This window comes from Athalia rosae, chromosome 3 (genome assembly GCF_917208135.1).
Source record: "Athalia rosae chromosome 3, iyAthRosa1.1, whole genome shotgun sequence".
Taxonomy (NCBI): domain Eukaryota; kingdom Metazoa; phylum Arthropoda; class Insecta; order Hymenoptera; family Athaliidae; genus Athalia; species Athalia rosae.
This window is the reverse complement of record NC_064028.1, coordinates 14,594,033-14,610,305: the sequence shown is the minus strand read 5'-3', so window position 1 is coordinate 14,610,305 and position 16,273 is coordinate 14,594,033. Positions and strand designations below refer to the sequence as shown.

The 16,273-nt window shown below is 35.0% G+C and overlaps 3 protein-coding genes across 11 annotated transcripts; 1 reads left to right on the top strand and 2 right to left on the bottom strand.

Moving 5' to 3' along the window:
• LOC105691903 (catenin alpha) lies at nucleotides 1-10,711 on the bottom strand. 7 transcript variants are annotated; one of them, XM_048652625.1, is made up of 9 exons: nucleotides 10,696-10,711; nucleotides 4,716-5,062; nucleotides 3,892-4,624; nucleotides 3,565-3,591; nucleotides 2,725-2,958; nucleotides 2,042-2,644; nucleotides 1,281-1,958; nucleotides 1,143-1,145; nucleotides 1-941 (listed from the first exon to the last, which is right to left on the bottom strand). In XM_048652625.1, exons 2-9 carry the CDS (start codon nucleotides 5,030-5,032, stop codon nucleotides 777-779), a joined length of 2,760 nt encoding a protein of 919 aa, XP_048508582.1. In that variant the 5' UTR covers nucleotides 5,033-5,062; nucleotides 10,696-10,711; the 3' UTR covers nucleotides 1-776. The 7 variants fall into 7 exon arrangements, with proteins under 7 accessions (XP_048508582.1, XP_020711456.1, XP_048508581.1 ...); XM_020855797.2 differs by lacking the exon at nucleotides 10,696-10,711 and adding an exon at nucleotides 5,510-5,658; XM_048652624.1 differs by lacking the exon at nucleotides 10,696-10,711 and adding an exon at nucleotides 5,510-5,646 and having other exon boundaries at nucleotides 4,716-5,057.
• LOC105691836 (ESF1 homolog) lies at nucleotides 5,793-8,841 on the top strand. Its single transcript, XM_012410579.3, has 7 exons — nucleotides 5,793-6,623; nucleotides 6,704-6,882; nucleotides 6,962-7,072; nucleotides 7,166-7,366; nucleotides 7,447-7,666; nucleotides 7,767-8,539; nucleotides 8,644-8,841. The coding sequence occupies exons 1-7, from the start codon at nucleotides 5,930-5,932 to the stop codon at nucleotides 8,749-8,751; spliced, it is 2,286 nt and encodes a 761-aa protein (XP_012266002.2). The 5' UTR covers nucleotides 5,793-5,929; the 3' UTR covers nucleotides 8,752-8,841.
• Nucleotides 9,177-15,983, bottom strand: LOC105691872 (diphthine--ammonia ligase). 3 transcript variants are annotated; one of them, XM_020855801.2, is made up of 14 exons: nucleotides 15,487-15,983; nucleotides 14,796-15,017; nucleotides 14,331-14,518; nucleotides 14,148-14,221; nucleotides 13,493-13,673; nucleotides 12,963-13,054; nucleotides 12,806-12,896; nucleotides 12,213-12,387; nucleotides 11,965-12,132; nucleotides 11,529-11,830; nucleotides 11,293-11,454; nucleotides 11,058-11,223; nucleotides 10,880-10,981; nucleotides 9,177-10,794 (listed from the first exon to the last, which is right to left on the bottom strand). In XM_020855801.2, the coding sequence occupies exons 2-14, from the start codon at nucleotides 14,908-14,910 to the stop codon at nucleotides 10,490-10,492; spliced, it is 2,121 nt and encodes a 706-aa protein (XP_020711460.2). In that variant the 5' UTR covers nucleotides 14,911-15,017; nucleotides 15,487-15,983; the 3' UTR covers nucleotides 9,177-10,489. The 3 variants fall into 3 exon arrangements, with proteins under 3 accessions (XP_020711460.2, XP_048508585.1, XP_048508586.1); XM_048652628.1 differs by lacking the exon at nucleotides 15,487-15,983 and having other exon boundaries at nucleotides 14,796-15,032; XM_048652629.1 differs by lacking the exons at nucleotides 14,148-14,221; nucleotides 14,331-14,518; nucleotides 14,796-15,017; nucleotides 15,487-15,983 and adding an exon at nucleotides 13,779-14,017.
• Nucleotides 15,984-16,273: the final 290 nt, after the last annotated feature.

Sequence of the window (16,273 nt, the reverse complement as noted above, 5' to 3'; positions counted from 1 at the left end):
TTTTTACAGATCTTGCATTTATTACCACCTGGAAATACTAATTATCGAGTCTATTCTATTACAGAGATATGTATGAAAATCCAACGAAAATCCCGTGTGAAATTGGTCTGAGAATTGAAAAGCTATTTTTACTATTCACTAGTTTCTTCGTAATGCAACTTTTTTTGTTTGGTTTTGTTTTTAATTATTTATTTATTTATTTTTTTTTTATTGATGAAAAGTTTTAGCCGCAGCTGTGAATAGTAATTATATAGTGTAATAAAGTTTCAAAACGTCATATTCAAAAAAATAACTATACAAGTCTGAGTATAGTTATTCATGGTATATAATACTAATCACTATTTTTATGATAAAATGTACGTTGATTATTTAAATAAGTTACTTTAGGTCTGTAAAATATTATACAGGAAAAATTGATTGTTTTTGAAAATCATCACATGTTTCCTTTTCCCACCAATTCCGTAAAAAAGATTTTGATAAGAAGTATTGAAAGAGCGTCAAAGAGTTCAATACATGTTATGAGTTTCTTAGGTGATATAAACCAACCGTACATCATATCCATTCCGTTAAACTAATATGGTATATTTTTGTCTTCCTTTCTTCTCTTTTCTTTTTTTTCGCCTTCCTCGACATAAGTTAAAAAATGTATATTGTTAAGAATTTTAACATACTTTCGATCAGGATCAATTGACTTCTCGACTTAATTCTCACGTATTCAATGTCAACCTCAACCCTGATCGCTTGGTTATGCTTTTATTCTTACCTTTTTTTATAAACTAAACACTTTCTGTTGGACTCTGGAATTCGGAAAGAGCGTGAATAGGATTCTGAACTTTCTTTTGAGAACCTTTTCTGACCTTCGCTCTGACTTCTTCCGGTCTCTCGGGACGAACGAGCGGCTTCTTCTCCGGTGCTTTCATCTTCCAAACGACGATTGGAGACTGTTGTGAAGAGATAAAAAAAAAATTGATGATGGTATTTATCAACTAAATAAGGTGAATTGTCGTGGCTAATCATTCCAGTACAAGACAGGACAAGCAACTTCAAATACTTATTAATGCAGAATCGAGGTCAAGCTTAATCTTATGTCAGGTTTTTGCATAATATTAATTGATTATAATAAAGATGTGTATCATACTTACATACTAGAACATCCACAATAGTTAGTAAACAACAAATAAAGCCTCTATCAGCAATGTATTCCATATTAAGCATTTAATTCTAACAATTTGTAAAAATAAAATAGATATTTTTTGTAGAGCATGTTGTGTAACTCTTACCGTGACGGTCGATTGTCGTGGATATTTAGTGGATGCGACATAAGACGCTTTGACGGTGAGTACGACAGCGTTCATTAAATTCTTGGCGGCTTGAATGAGTGACGTAGCGCTGTCCAATCCGGAAACGATCAGTTCCCCGCTAATATTCTGTACATCTGCCTTGACTTTGCTTGTGATATTCATTTGATGACAGTAAAGAGCGATACGTTGTAAATAGGCAAGCAAATCCTTTTTGGTTGAACTTTCAGGACACTGATCAGCAATCTGTCTAGTTAATTTATCCAGTTTAGTTCCTGCCTCAGATATTTTTTTCGCTGCGTTAATCACGTCCATTGTGGTTTTCAACGGCCCACGTCCGCGGGTGAAATCGGTCATTTCCATCATAATCATGCACATGTGTTTTGCTAGAACGATTATATCGTTACCAGCATCGTCCCACTTGGCAACTTCTCTGTCAAACTTTAATTTCTCGCTTTTGAAGAATTCTACTTGCTGAAGAATTTTCTGTTTATCTTCTTCGGTCATTTTACGCATAGCTTCACGAGCTGTTGTGATCCCACTGATATCAGGGTATTCGTCTACTCCGTGTTCCCCTGTCTGAGCACTCGATTTGCTGCGGGTTTCCAATGTATAATGTTCGTCAAGCTCTACATCTTCTGGATCAAGATCTTCGTCGGCCTTGAAAAAAAAATGTTATATACCAAAAAGTATTAGTCAAATGGTAAAACAGCAACTCAATAGATCTGGACGCTTCTACTCACTCGATTCATCAATACAGCACGTCTGATTTCCCTAACACCATCGTAAACAAGTCTAGAAGCATCGATGAAATCATTTTCATCAACATCCTTTGCTGGATTACTTCCAAGAGCATCAACTGCTACTTCCACTCTTTGTGCAAACTTTGGCATAACTTGTTCACGCAAAACTTTAACTGCTTCAAGAACTCTCTTTGTATAAATGCAAGGTTCGTAGTTATCCATTTCTGCTTGAACCACGTTACATACTCTAGCAGATCTTCCTCTGATAGCTCCTGCCGTTCTGTCTAGAGTATCTGCATCTCCTTCTTGCAGAGCAAGAACGCATTTATTTACATCTTCTAGAATATGGTTTTCAGAAACTGCCAAAAAGTCATCGATAGTTGTAATATCATCGACCGCTTCTGTTAATACTCGGACTTGATTTTCCCAAGCTTGTCGAAACACCTCCATATTGTCAAGAGCTACTTTGGAGCGAGGACGAGCTGCGAGTACGCGTGCCGCATTAATTACTTGTGGGCAAAGGTTTTCAATTTGCGCTGCTGCGTAACGAACCATTTTCACGCCATCTTCATTCCCTGACATACTGCAGACCAAGTTAGCGACCTGAGACAAATATCCGTTTAAATAATCTGACCATAAGATCAAGAGTTAAAACAATAGATTACCACTTTGTGTAATCTTACCTCAACCAGCTTATTTGCATGCTCTGTAAAAACCAGTGCGTACTCTTCGACCTCTTTGTCCCGACCGTTTCGAGCTGCTTCAATAAGCACTAGTAATGGAACGCTCGTTTCAAGAAAACTGTCCGAAACATGATCGACGACAGCTTTGCGTAATTGTCTGCGTAAGTCGCGAGTCTTTCTACACATGTGATCGATCGCTCGTTCCAATCCTTCAGTTTGTTCTTTCACACCCATCTGTAGGAGCATCAATTTTTTCAGAACTTTTTCATTCGCATAATTCCGAAAATTTGGGTTAGCTATTTGTGAGGGTGTAAAGACATGTAACATGTATGCTTGTTACAGGAGTATTAGATTAGTGAAAATTTATTAGTTGTATATAGATGGATAAACTGAAATTATTAGCATCGTTGTGAATGCAGGTTCACTATGAAAAGAACAATAAAAAGAAAAAATACTTTCATAAATGTTAGCTGAGGCGTGAGTTGATCATTTATATCTTTCATTTTATGACACTATATTTGTAGTTAGATTGAACCGGCAAATGCCAATGGTGAAGTAACTGAATTGAGGCACCTAGTAAAACACACACATAGACACAAACAGTAAGGGATTATTTTGAATAAGTGCAAGTCGCAAAGTAAACACATTAAAATCGGTCAAATGTCAAACGATTGAAATTCAGAGCTAGAAATGCAATTAATGATTAGTGATGACAAGTATGTCTGACTGGTCAAACACCCAGAAGATCATGTCAAATATCTCAGATATAGCAAAGTATTGAACAAAAAAATCGTATGTGTCACAAATGCAGGAGACGAACAGGGTCAGCTGAATATTTACCCGTTTCCCACCCCGAGCGAGCTGTAACTGAGATCGCCAAAAAAGAAAACAAATCAATATAATAAATTTAAAGATAATTAAGATACTCGGAGCAGTGGTGTTCATCACTTGAACTGAGTATCTGCTACTGCAACTACTTCTAAAAATCTTCAAACTATAATTGAAAATGTAATTAACAGTTGAAATCTTGGCTTCACAGGTCGTCTAGAATCTCAAAATTTTCGAATCATGGTAAATAAAAAAAACAATAATATACAAATTTCCGATACTACCATTAGTAAAAATATACATGATTAATTTAGAAATGAATGGTGTTTCTGCGCTTACATTATTCATGTATTCGCTGAGCAGGTCTTGTAATGCTTGTCTGACGGCGTTACATTCAGCCACGATGCGTTCCCTACGTTCATCTCTGGTACAAGATGAATCGGCCATAAGAGCTGCTCCACTAATAATACTTTCCAATCGTTCCTCCAGACTAGGACGGGTGCGAACTTCGTTATAAGCTAGTGGTGACATCACCATTCTTTCATCAAAATCATCTAAAGCAGCTGCTAGTTCTCCAGGTCCGTCATAGGGATGCTGACCATCAGTTGGTGTTTTGCCTTGTGCGACGTCGTTTATAGTATTAACGGCTTCGCAGACTTGTTTCAAAACATAATCTCTATTTGCTTTAGCAGCAGCCAGTTCTGGGTGCCGAACGTATACTTTAGATGCTGTTAATAACATCGTTGAATGTTTTTTGAGAACGGCTCTGGCAGCTGCTAGGTCATCGCGAAGCTGTGGGTCTTTTAGTTCTTGCTGACGTTTTGCAGCCTGATTCATGAGCTCTGAAGCGTTTCTACCAAATTGTTTTATGTTCTCCAACAATTCGCCTTGTGAGGAAGCATTTTTCAATTTTTCCAAGTCATCTTCGACTACATGTAGTGATTTCAAAAGCAAATGTACATCGACCATATCTGCCAAAATCAGTAAACGTGTCACAGCAGACAGAAGATTCCTAGCTGCACGTACCATGTTACCTCGCTTCAGCGAGGAACAAGGATCTTCTGAAAACTCTCTGCAGAATAAAAAAAATTTTGATAGGCTTAGTTGAGTTCAACATATCGAGAAAAGTCAATACAGATAATTTGATCCAACATGGAACTTACCGAGCAGCAATACTCATTGCAGCCCCTGTTTTCCTCACTTCTTCAACAGCACTGAGCATTTCAGCAGTGATGTCAGGATTTTCATATGCAATTTGTTCCCCTTTCTCTATGAAGTTAGTTGTAGCTTTTTCAACTGTGCCAACCAATGCACTAGCTCGCTTGGATTTACCCTTCTTTTTTTTGCTCGGTCCTTTGGTATTGACCAGTGTAGTGACTTGCAGAACCAATGGCTCCAAAGTCTTTTCCACCGACATTGTACGAATCTCCAAATTTTTGGGATCCCATTTTAACGCTATTGGTCCAAAGTGATCCGACATTGTCAATTCTTATCAGACACAAATACTGCTCTGAAAAGTACAAATTAAAGTTACAATTATGATTCTGTCAAATACGGCAGAGTAAATGATCGATTAATATACAACCAAGCTTCAGTGACCAAGACGGTGGATTTCAAATTGTTGGCAAAGTATATTTATCAATCTCAAACAATTGGCGAATTAAATTATGTTATGGCTGTTATGGAAGTAATTGAGTGCATAACGAAATTTCTGCAAGTAATAAACTCTTGGAAAGATTATTTAAATGCCACCAGTCCGTTCTATGCTTTTGGACTAATATCCAAACTTTGAACGAATTAATGAGGTTTTCACACAGATGGATGTGAAATAGAATATCGTCCGTATTGATACACGTTCCGGGAATGCATCTTGACTCATCGTTGGAAAATGCTTTAAACTATGGAATGTGAATATCACAAACAATGAGCGGAATAACGACTCTATCAATGTACTGACCTTCATATGATATGAAATATTTAAATTCTCACGATGCACAACACCGACTTTTCGTAATATTTTAATCACTAGTATTAGAAACTATTTGTCAATTCGATCAAGTTTTACTACGAGAAGCTTGATGTCACCTCGATTTATCACACACCTCTCATTCATGACGTCATTGCAAGTCTGTCAATTGGTGGGGGTAGAGTCATCGGTCTACGCCCGAAGGCCAATTCACAACGCTGTAGACCACCGTCGTTATAGACCCATAATAATAATAAGAAAAATACAGCTTTGCGCCACCGATTGATAAATTTTCGAAACTACGTGGAAGCGTGGTGGAAGTCCTGGGGAGCACGTGCATTGTTAAACTGAAACGTCAAAGCAGGTTATATCACGGTATTTTTTCTAACACACTCAGATTCCTGAGTAACGATGGATAATATATTAGAAGATTCACGCTTTGCACATATTGCAAAAGATCCTAGGTTCAGAAGAATTCCAAAGTCTGAGCGCAAGGTGAAAATTGACAAGAGATTTCAGTCTATGTTTAGTGATAAAAAGTTCACAGTCAAGTATTCTATCGATAAAAGAGGTAGACCGAGTAATCAAACGTCGGCTGAAAACTTAAAAAGATATTACGAGTTGTCTAGCGACGATGACCCAGAAACAAATTCTGAGGACGATGCTGTAAAGTCTAGCAATAACAAAAACAAATTAAAAAAGCAAAAGAATAAGAAGAAGACCAAAGAGATCTCATTGAATCACAATGACGATGCACCTGAGCAATCTGTCGAAGGCAAAAAGCAATCTAAAAGAAACCGATCCTCATTGTTAGGCAGTGGGGAACTATTACGAATTAAATCAAAAGTTGAAGGTGACTCGGAATCTGATAATGAGCAAGAAGCAAAGGATACTTTTGACTCTGAGAAAGAGTCTAATTCAGAATCAGACTCCGAGCTTGAATCAGAGAATGGCGATCAGTTGTTGAAAATTGATAAATCAGAAGCAAAAATCATTGATGCTAACATAAAGAAAAAACTTAGAGACCTTAGCGTAGATTATGCTAGAGGAGAAGGCGAATTGCTCACAGAAAGTTCGTCAGAGGAAGAGAGCTCAGATGACTATGGTGAGATGTAATTTAAATAAGTTCAATCAAACAGTTTGAATCCAATTGCTCCAAAATTAATTTATTATAACATCTTTTAGACGATGAAGACGAGATAGCTCATGACTGGGGTGAACTAGATAAAGAAGCTGAAACTACAGATGAAATAACAAACAGATTAGCTGCATGTAATCTGGATTGGGACAGAATTCGAGCTGTCGATTTATTGGTTCTATTCAACTCTTTTGTACCAAGTAATGGCGTTATCCACTCTGTCACGGTAGTACCAAATTTCAACTGAACAGCTTTAAGTATCGATATTAATTACAAAAGTAAAACCTTCTACTATCTTATAACAGATTTACCCATCGGAATTTGGCCTCCAGCGTATGAAAGAAGAGGAAGTACGAGGTCCCATAGAGCTAGTTGATTCGAAAAACAAAATTGAGGCAATGGAAAATGAAGACGAGGTAATATCATTATATCTCAATGATATTTCATTAATTGATAGATGTGTCATGGGAAACAAATTAGAAGTTCAAAGTCGCATTCGTTTTTTTTAGAATGAGGAAGGTTCGAAATACCACATGGAGAAATTACGGCAGTATCAGTTGAATCGTTTGAAATATTATTACGCCGTAATAGTATGTGATTCACCACAAACAGCCAACAAGATTTATACGGAGTGCGACGGCATTGAATATGAATCTACGGCAACAAAATTGGATCTGAGATTCATTCCTGACGATACAACTTTTGACCAAGTATTGCTGCCCCTTGTACCAGTTTTGAATTTTACTGTTGTAAAGCGAATTGAAATAATTACATCAAATTTTGTATTTAGGAACCAAGAGAAGTTTGCGACAAAATCCCAGAACTATCCAAGTACCAACCAAGACAATTCACTACCACTGCCTTGCAGCAGGTTAAGGTAGAACTTACTTGGGACGAAACTAATCCACAGCGACAAGAGGTTGCAGAAAAAATAAGCTCTGGAAAAATTGACGACGTCGATCCAAGCGATATTCAGGCATATTTAGCTAGCGGTTCCAGCAATGAGGAAGGTAGGGATTCTGAATTCAATTGTTCCACTGAGAATTAAACATTCCAAACATCTTAAAAATCGCTCCCTTTTATTTGTACTTTTTTTCTTTTTGGACCCAGATGAATCAGAATCTAACGCTGAGCATGGAGATTCAGAGTCTGGAGATGACCAAGATCCAATAGGAAAATATAAATCACTATTACGTGGTATCGAGGAACAGCAAGAGGAGAAGAAAAAAAAGGGAATAGAAATGGAAATTACTTGGGGATTAGGCAGCAAGCTTAAGTCTGAAAAATTAGTAGCAGATAAACTGAAGAATGATGAAGCTTTGACACCGTTTGAACAATATCTTGAAAAACGCAGAGCAAAGAAGAAGGCAAAGAAGGCTGAGAGAGAAAAACCGAAAAATGAAGAAGGAAGTGACTTGGAAAGTGATAGTGGGGATAGCATTCCATCTGATGTCGATATGAACGATCCATACTTTGCAGAAGAATTCAAAAACAGAAAACCAAAATCAAAGAAGAAAACCTCAAAAGATCAGACTACGGAAGTTTCAGCTGACCAGGAACAGCAGAATGCTGAGCTAGAATTATTATTGATGGACAAAACTGAAGACGAAGGACGAAATCATTTTGATATGAAAAAAATTGAAGATAATGAATCCCTTTCCAAGTCTAAGAAAAAACGTCAGAATAAATTGAAGAAGCACTCGACCAAGGAGGAAATTATAGATGACTTTGAAGTTAACGTTAATGATAAGCGGTTCGGAGCTTTATTCTCATCTCATCACTTCAATATCGATCCAGCAGATTCACATTACAGAAAGACTAAAGGGACAGAAGCTCTGGTCAAGGAAAAATTAAAAAGAAGAGCTGACGGCGACTTAAAACAGGTAATTAGAGTTACAAATGATGATGATGATTCATCTTTGATTTTGCTACAACTGTCCATAATCAACTAAAATATATGTAATAAAACTGTAATATATTTTTTCAGGAAACGGAAAAGAAGGTCAAACCAGATCAGAAGCTCAACGCAGAATTAAGCGCATTGGTTAAATCTGTGAAAAGAAAAACCCAGAACATTTCCCAGCGAATCAAATAGCAATGTTTTACGATTTCATCTATTTAACGAAAATGTAAATACGTAGGCATACGAATATTTTTTTTAAATAAAAAATATCGTAATGAATAATGGTGATTATTAATGTTAATTCCTTTTTGTTTTAATAGATAAAATCATGTCAAATTCTCTATTATATCATTTATTAAAATTACTTTCAACATTTGAGCATGTTAAAGTCATGAATATCAACGTATAATTAATATTACGAACATTCTATTAACATTTAATAATTGAAATTAAGAGATTTTTTTCTTGTTAGGATTAATTAAATAAAGACTAAGAATAATCTATAGAATTTATAGCCTAAACTTTAGTGAATTGGAGTTTTGACTTTTGTTTTCCTTGATATTGTTTATCCAAATAATAAAATTAGAGATTTGAATAGAATAATGATTTCTTAAAAATATATACCATTTTCTTTATTCTTCGTTTAGGATAAACCTCAGTTTTGGGCTTTTTACATATTTATAATTTAAGACAGTAGCCGTTCACTATACGGACTCAAATATAATATGGATTTGAGTCCGAAATTAATTTTCAAGTCTTATTGATTTTTTTATTTTCTTTTGATTTAATTATAAATTAATATTATTATCTACAAAAATCAAGTAGAATGAAATCAATAATTTTTTTCTTCGTGTTTTCTCACTCAGATGAATCTTTTTGATTATGGGTTGTTTACTTCATTCAATTCTTTTTAACTAAAATTCATTAACTCCACTTGAGCACAAAAGTAATAAAGATATCTGCCATCATTCTAGTTTGCGAAAAAAAATTCGAACATCCATTTCGTATCGTTAATTGATAGAATATTTTACAACGAAATATGAACGAAATATAATTACTTGTAGCAATTACATAGAATTTTTTTTTTTACCGCATTTGATTTTACACATTATAAGTACGTCCAGATAGTATTCTTCAATGTGAAACCATAAATAAATAATAGCGTGTACTACCATACAGAAGAAACACACCCCTAAACACTCCGCACATAATGAGATTACTAGTGAAACTGACCGTTTCGAAAAATTCCAAGTTTTTGAAGTGATATATTAACATGAATTCAAAACGGTCAGTTTCAGCGAATGAAAAACTCGCAGTAAGATGTGGCACGAGGAAAATAATAATATATTGAGCAAAATTAGAGCGCATTAGTTAGGACAATAAATCAAGAACTAGTATTCATCAATTAGCCGGTACACGAAGATAATATCGATTACGAAGTAAAAATATGTAAATTAGGTAGACAGCCAATGCTCCTGATCGGAAGTGGTTGTTTTTCTTTGTTTCTTAGTGAAAAATTCTCAAACCAATGGAGTTTGAGCAGCATTGGACATTTTTGAAAAATATCATATAAAATCGCCTTCACACTTTTCATATACATATGAGGAAAGTTGAGAATAAAAAAATTCACGCTCAGGAACAAAAAAAAGTCATGTACAGTATTAAATTCTACTTGATACGATGGAAATAGGCGTGCCTGATGAGATATTAAATAATTACGAAGAAACTAACTCCGAAAAAAAACTTTATACCTAAGCATTAGAAAAGAATAAAAAATAATCTCAACTCGTAATTTTCCATTCATGAAAAAAAAAAAATTAAGAATAATACATCATTTTGGGCATTGGCTTTCTTTATTGATGGGTACGATATCAAGCGTTTCAGAATTTCATATAAATAATTGACGAAGTTATTAGAAGCAACAAAGTTACTATTCGTGCCTGATACCACAAATGGATAAAAAAGTGCTGTAGTTATGAAGGTGAGTCGTTGGTATTATTGTTGTGACTATATTCCGGCTTTCAAAACTTGACAAAACGCTTTGAATGAAATTTGGTCCTGGTGAACTTCCAACTTTATAAAATATTCGCAAATTACAAATAGGATTTACGCTTTGTGAACCTTTAGTTAACTTACATAAAAGATATTCAAATGCTTCGGTTAATTCGGCTGCGTTGAGATCAGCGAAACTTAGAGTCGTGTCCACAGCCAGGTTGCCCATTGAATTCGAAGATCCTGAGAGTCACCACCAAACGACAGAGTTTTTTTTTTGTCGATATCATGCCAAAAATATTATTAAAAATTAGTAAAACAGACTCACCAGTCGAAAGGTAACACACAATTGCGGACACATTATTTTCATAGTTCCAGCGGCGCCTTATAGCAACCTTGAAGTTACCAACACATTTTCCAGTTTCCTCATCTGTAAACGTTAATAATCCTGAAAATTACTAGATCGGGGCTATAAGGGACCATGATTTGATTAATTTTCTTCTTACATTCAAATCTGTTATTATCACGATGAGCCCAGACGCACCATTCGACTTGTGCACCTCGTGGTAAGTTTGGTACTACGACATAATCTACAATTGCATTGTTCGTTCGTTTCTCCCATTCTCTACGTGCGTCGGGAATATAACTAGGATGCGTTAAAAAACAAATACCCTGTAATGACAAATGGGAAATGATGAATTGGTTAATTCAAAATTTTAGATTTCTCACATAATTATATACCTGTACGATATCTCTGAGCTGTGTATTAGCATCCATGGCTTTAACGATCCGGTTGATATGCCTCAGCGTCAATCGACACTGCCTTTTAATGTTTAAATCTAGCATCGTCATACTGCCAGGAACTAAGGGAATTTGACCAGCTACAGAAATAATATCTCCTATCTGTTCAATGAAAAATTCAATCTTCATAATATTCTTAAGGTAGAGCTCATAATTTTATCAAAATAATCACTTACTCGAATCGCTTGGGAATATGGTCCGATGTTAGCAGGTGCCCAATTACTTATGCTCTGTACATGCATCGTGTGCCTCTTATGAATTTTGTTGTCACCTATTTGTGGAATCTCTTTGTACGCTATAGCATCTAATACAATGGGTATGTTTAATGGACACTCAACGCATACCCGTACAGGTGGGTTGACGGTACTCAACCTTGATATATAAACTTCGTTAATCGATAAATAGTTTGCCATATCTTTTATATACAGTGTTACAGCAACAATGTCTGAAATCTTGAGCTTTTCAGTTTCGACTAGATCTGGAAAAGTTTGAATTTTTTTTTTTGTCAAGTTTATTATTTCTGCAACTGATAAATGGCATTATGTGCAGAGACTAATAACAAACGGGTGTCGAAAATTTGAAATTATACAGGAAATATTAAATTTTACCTACTGCTTAATTTATCCAAAGCTTCCTCTGTAGCAAGTTTTGGATCAGAATTTTTTCCAACAACGCCACCAAACCAGAACCAGCCAGTTTGATTTTTGTTAGAAACAGGTACATCTGGATAATCCTCATCATCGTACATTATTTCCATCGGGCTCGGTGGATTAAATTGACCTAAGAGACGGTAAGTGCAAGATTCAAACATTGACGTTTTGAATGTACTTCATAGAATATGTTATAAAACGACGTTATACCAGAGTTTGATGTCTTTAGGCTTTTGTTGTCGCATTCGGACTCCTCGTTTTCATCATCTGATAAATTACAGCCATCTTGCAACTCTGGTTTCACAATTTCAACAATATAGTCAGAAGGGGCTTTTACAGATACCAACTGCAACCTTTCTTGCAACGATAGAGCCTCTATACCATTCTGTAATGTTATTTATTAATTAATTACATGGTGCGACAAAACTTTGGTTAGACTTTGCTTTTTGTACCAATAAAGTTTGGCAATAATAATTATCTTTCTATCCTAACGAGTATAAATAGGAAGGCCCTAAAATAATTTACTCAGTATTCACGAATTGAACAAATATGAGATATTACAGAAACCTGTCGAAGATACGAGCGTGATAGAACACATTGAGAATAGTAAACAATGAACGAATATGAAATTTTTTCTCTCAATCTTTTGCCATTGAGTTATTGAAAATGAAGTACCAAAACTTTTGGTTAAGGAAGAAAAAAAAAAATACATAGCTTCTATTATCAATTTGCAGCGTGGATCATCTCACTATAAATTATATGCTACAATTAATGCTCGACGGAACAATTTTGATTCCACTTACATTCTTATTTTGTAAATGGATCTTTTTAAAATTCAGGTATCCGACAGGAGCTATCTCGTCGTTAGAGTGAACAACGCTTTCATACTCGTCTCTGAAAATATAGAAATGTGTTGTGCTATTGATCGAATTTTTTAATATTATTATAACTCTGACTTACATCACAACGCTTTTGATAAACAGCGGACAGTCTAGGGTAAAAGTTTCGTACTCCCCTCCCTCCCCACATATGTTGAGACCATATTTTTCTTTCTGCAATCAAAATTACGTTGAAAAATCAAATATCAAGATCTGTACTGAGTTTAGAATAGAAACGAGACTAAATTCGATTATAGGAAATTCGATTTTCAAATAAATACATGACATTGGACCTTGTGAGATTATGTAAGAAATTACACAACCTGTCTATGTCCATACTGATCTCTCATTCCAAAAATACATGCAGAGTGTGTTGTTGAACTATACATCTAACTGAAACTTTTGTTTCCTAGACAAAGCTAAATCTTCTAACTTCAAAATAGCACACTAGAATTTCACAATTACGACAGGTACTTAATACTGACCACAAAACTACCAGAATCTCAATATAATCTATCAAACGTAAACAGAGGTAGAAAAATTGAATGGAAAAATTTATCAGTGTTATTGCGAAAAGCAACTAACTTGATAGCAGATAAATTATTGACTCACCATTTTTGCAAGGTGGGATTGCATCTCTGCGATAGATTTCCCTAAGTGTCGGGGTTCCAGACCCAGTGCAGCAACCTTTATCAGAACTGCATTTACCGAACACTCAATCATTTCCCGGAGTAGATCTTCTTGATCTCTCCGCCACAAATAGGACAAGGAAACAAGTCCTAAGCGGCTACACCTACAACATGAGATACGTTTTGGTTTTCTGTGAAACACCCATTGTATTTTTTTCTAGCTATTTACTATTAGAGTATAATTAGCTGAATAGTAATGCTGAGTAAACCTTATTTTACTTCCGATAATTTTGATTATAAGTTCATAAATTTGACCTTGAGAAATAATTGAATATCCAAACATTTCACAAACATGAATTGGTGCAAACAACTTGTGCCAATAATAAATGTCAAGCATTAAAGCTTTTTTTTCATCCCCCCTCAATGATTATATTGTTAGGTCAGGTGAATGAGTAACATGCCAAAGATTAGCATTCAGCCTGAATCAATAATAGACCTCTCGGCTCTAGATATTTGTTTATCAGCTTGGCATTCTAATTTTAAACAGCACAAGCTCTTCGCCTTATGTTATTTTATACGATCCATTAGTTGATCTGATATTTCTCCTAGATTATTTAAATGATCGATTATATAGTTACACATTTTCGACGCGAATGCGCTGATAGTCGCTCAGAATTGCACCGGAGGCAACTGCTTCTACATTTTCCCGCTCCTAAAAACATTGTTTCATTTGAAACTTCTGATGGCTTGAATATATACGTGTTATGGATGTAAGTGAGGAAAATTAATAATAATTTGTTGGTAAGAATCCACCGTCTCACCTTTACTTTCACTAGCAGTCTATATAAGTCTTCTACCTCGTCGTCGTCGTCTGTAGGTGAATAATTTTTTTCCAACATCTTTGATTTCCCAAAAGTTGCTTCACGATAAAGCGGCAATCCAATAGCTTCACCTAGATATTCTACACCTTGGTGACCAACCGTTTGGAACATGAAAGAATCTAACTCATCTATTGAAATTCAAATAATTCAAGTTAATTCTGTGTCCATATTTTAGGAAATAAAGAAATGAAAAAATCCAACCGGGTAAGTTACTAAGATTTATAAATAACCTTAACAGACTACTAGCTAGCATTATAATATACAATCTCAGAACGTGTATTTGTGGTGTTCATAGTACATGGAGTATGCAAAGTATATAGAGAATTGAAAAGAATAAATAAAAAGCGATTAGTAGCTTTTAGTAATTTCTCGTTAGATTGAGCTATAATTAGAATATTACGTTACCTTTTTCAATAGGGTATAAATTAGCCAGTGCGACAATATTGTGGCCTGCAGCTATACACTGCATCATATTGAAACACGAGTCTTTTCCTCCACTGATTAAAGCTACAACCCTCATTGTCGTTAAGATTCCTGGTCAAGAATGTTATTTTATAGTATCCCACACCAAGTTATCAAACGGTGGAGTGAATCCGTTGACTTTTGGGTCTCTTTTCAGGCAATCATCTGCATCAAAAAATTTTAAAAAAGTAAGGATCATTATATCAATACAGCAGATAAGTTGTACCAGTAGATATTTGTTGTTGTCATTATTACGATAGAACAAGAATATTGTACACTGTTTATTGTTGGTCATAAACGAACAAATAGACCTCCCCTTGACAATTAATAATGATTTTTAACTACGCCGTTGCTGAACACCCGTTGATGAAGATTAACGATAAAATAATGTAGAAATTAATTATACATTGTGATATAATATTTGAGCGATTTCACAAAATACTATCAATATTCAAACATATTGCGGAAAGTACTTGGATACGATAGTCACAATTTGTTGGTTATTGCCGATAGTAAAAATATACAAATCTATGTGATGTCGACCACTCTATAAAAACCTCAATTGTGTAATACATAATTCTGATAATAAAATAACATAATATAACACTATATTGTTAATAAATTCGATATTTACATTAAAATTCACTAAGAATCCCACTGGGTACGGCGAAGTCCGTCAGCCATCAGCAACTGCAAAAATTTTCTGATCTGTCGCCATCTGCGCTGGAATTATTGAACTCACCCAAAAGGGGTTAGTTTTAAAAATATTTCAGAATTTTTTTAAGATCTAACGAACGATTGATTTTATTTCCTGTGATAATTAACATTTTTTAATAATCATATGTGTTTAGTTTATTGTTTTTCTGGCGTACATAAAATAAGAAATTTAAGGGATCGCAAATGTTGCGACAGATCCACAGGTGAATCTCAGTTCACGGTAGCATATGACGTCACCCTGGCAAACTTTTAGAACAATTAACAATATTCTCAATGTTTGAATAGTTCGTTTTTAAAATGTAAATTGGTTTATGACAAATCGCTGGCGTTATCACCGTTGAGGTTTTTATGAATGCCCGGATAATTATGGGGTTGATTAATAAACAGTGTTAAATTGTAAAGTGTCTGAGAAATAGACCACGATTTGATTGGTCGTTTGGTATATAAATGGCCACAAGTTTTGAAATCGTGGGTTGTTTTAGATTTAGGGGATGCTTTCAAGGCGAAAAGTAGTTGTCTCTTCGATTTGCTCTTTGCTGTGAACAATAAAACAACAGAATTATCCTTGCATTTTTATCCATATTGAAATGAACAAATAATATCAGAATAAGAAAAAATATTATCATTATCAATTAATTATTTTACATCCAATAGAATTTCGAGTTATCGTCGGCCATTTTACTTTCCCTACGGTTACCCGGAGC

Coding starts and splice junctions, on each gene's coding strand:
- LOC105691903 (XM_048652625.1), bottom strand. CDS start 5,032: ATGTCGGATCACTTTGGACCAATAGCGTTAAAATGGGATCCCAAAAAT. Junction 4,625..4,715: donor GCAATGAGTATTGCTGCTCG/GTAAGTTCCATG, acceptor TTTATTCTGCAG/AGAGTTTTCAGAAGATCCTT. Junction 1,959..2,041: donor GTGCTGTATTGATGAATCGA/GTGAGTAGAAGC, acceptor TTTTTTTTCAAG/GCCGACGAAGATCTTGATCC.
- LOC105691836 (XM_012410579.3), top strand. CDS start 5,930: ATGGATAATATATTAGAAGATTCACGCTTTGCACATATTGCAAAAGAT. Junction 7,073..7,165: donor CAATGGAAAATGAAGACGAG/GTAATATCATTA, acceptor CGTTTTTTTTAG/AATGAGGAAGGTTCGAAATA. Junction 7,367..7,446: donor ACGATACAACTTTTGACCAA/GTATTGCTGCCC, acceptor TTTTGTATTTAG/GAACCAAGAGAAGTTTGCGA.
- LOC105691872 (XM_020855801.2), bottom strand. CDS start 14,910: ATGAGGGTTGTAGCTTTAATCAGTGGAGGAAAAGACTCGTGTTTCAAT. Junction 14,519..14,795: donor TTTATACCCTATTGAAAAAG/GTAACGTAATAT, acceptor GAATTTCAATAG/ATGAGTTAGATTCTTTCATG. Junction 10,795..10,879: donor TGTGTGTTACCTTTCGACTG/GTGAGTCTGTTT, acceptor GGTGACTCTCAG/GATCTTCGAATTCAATGGGC.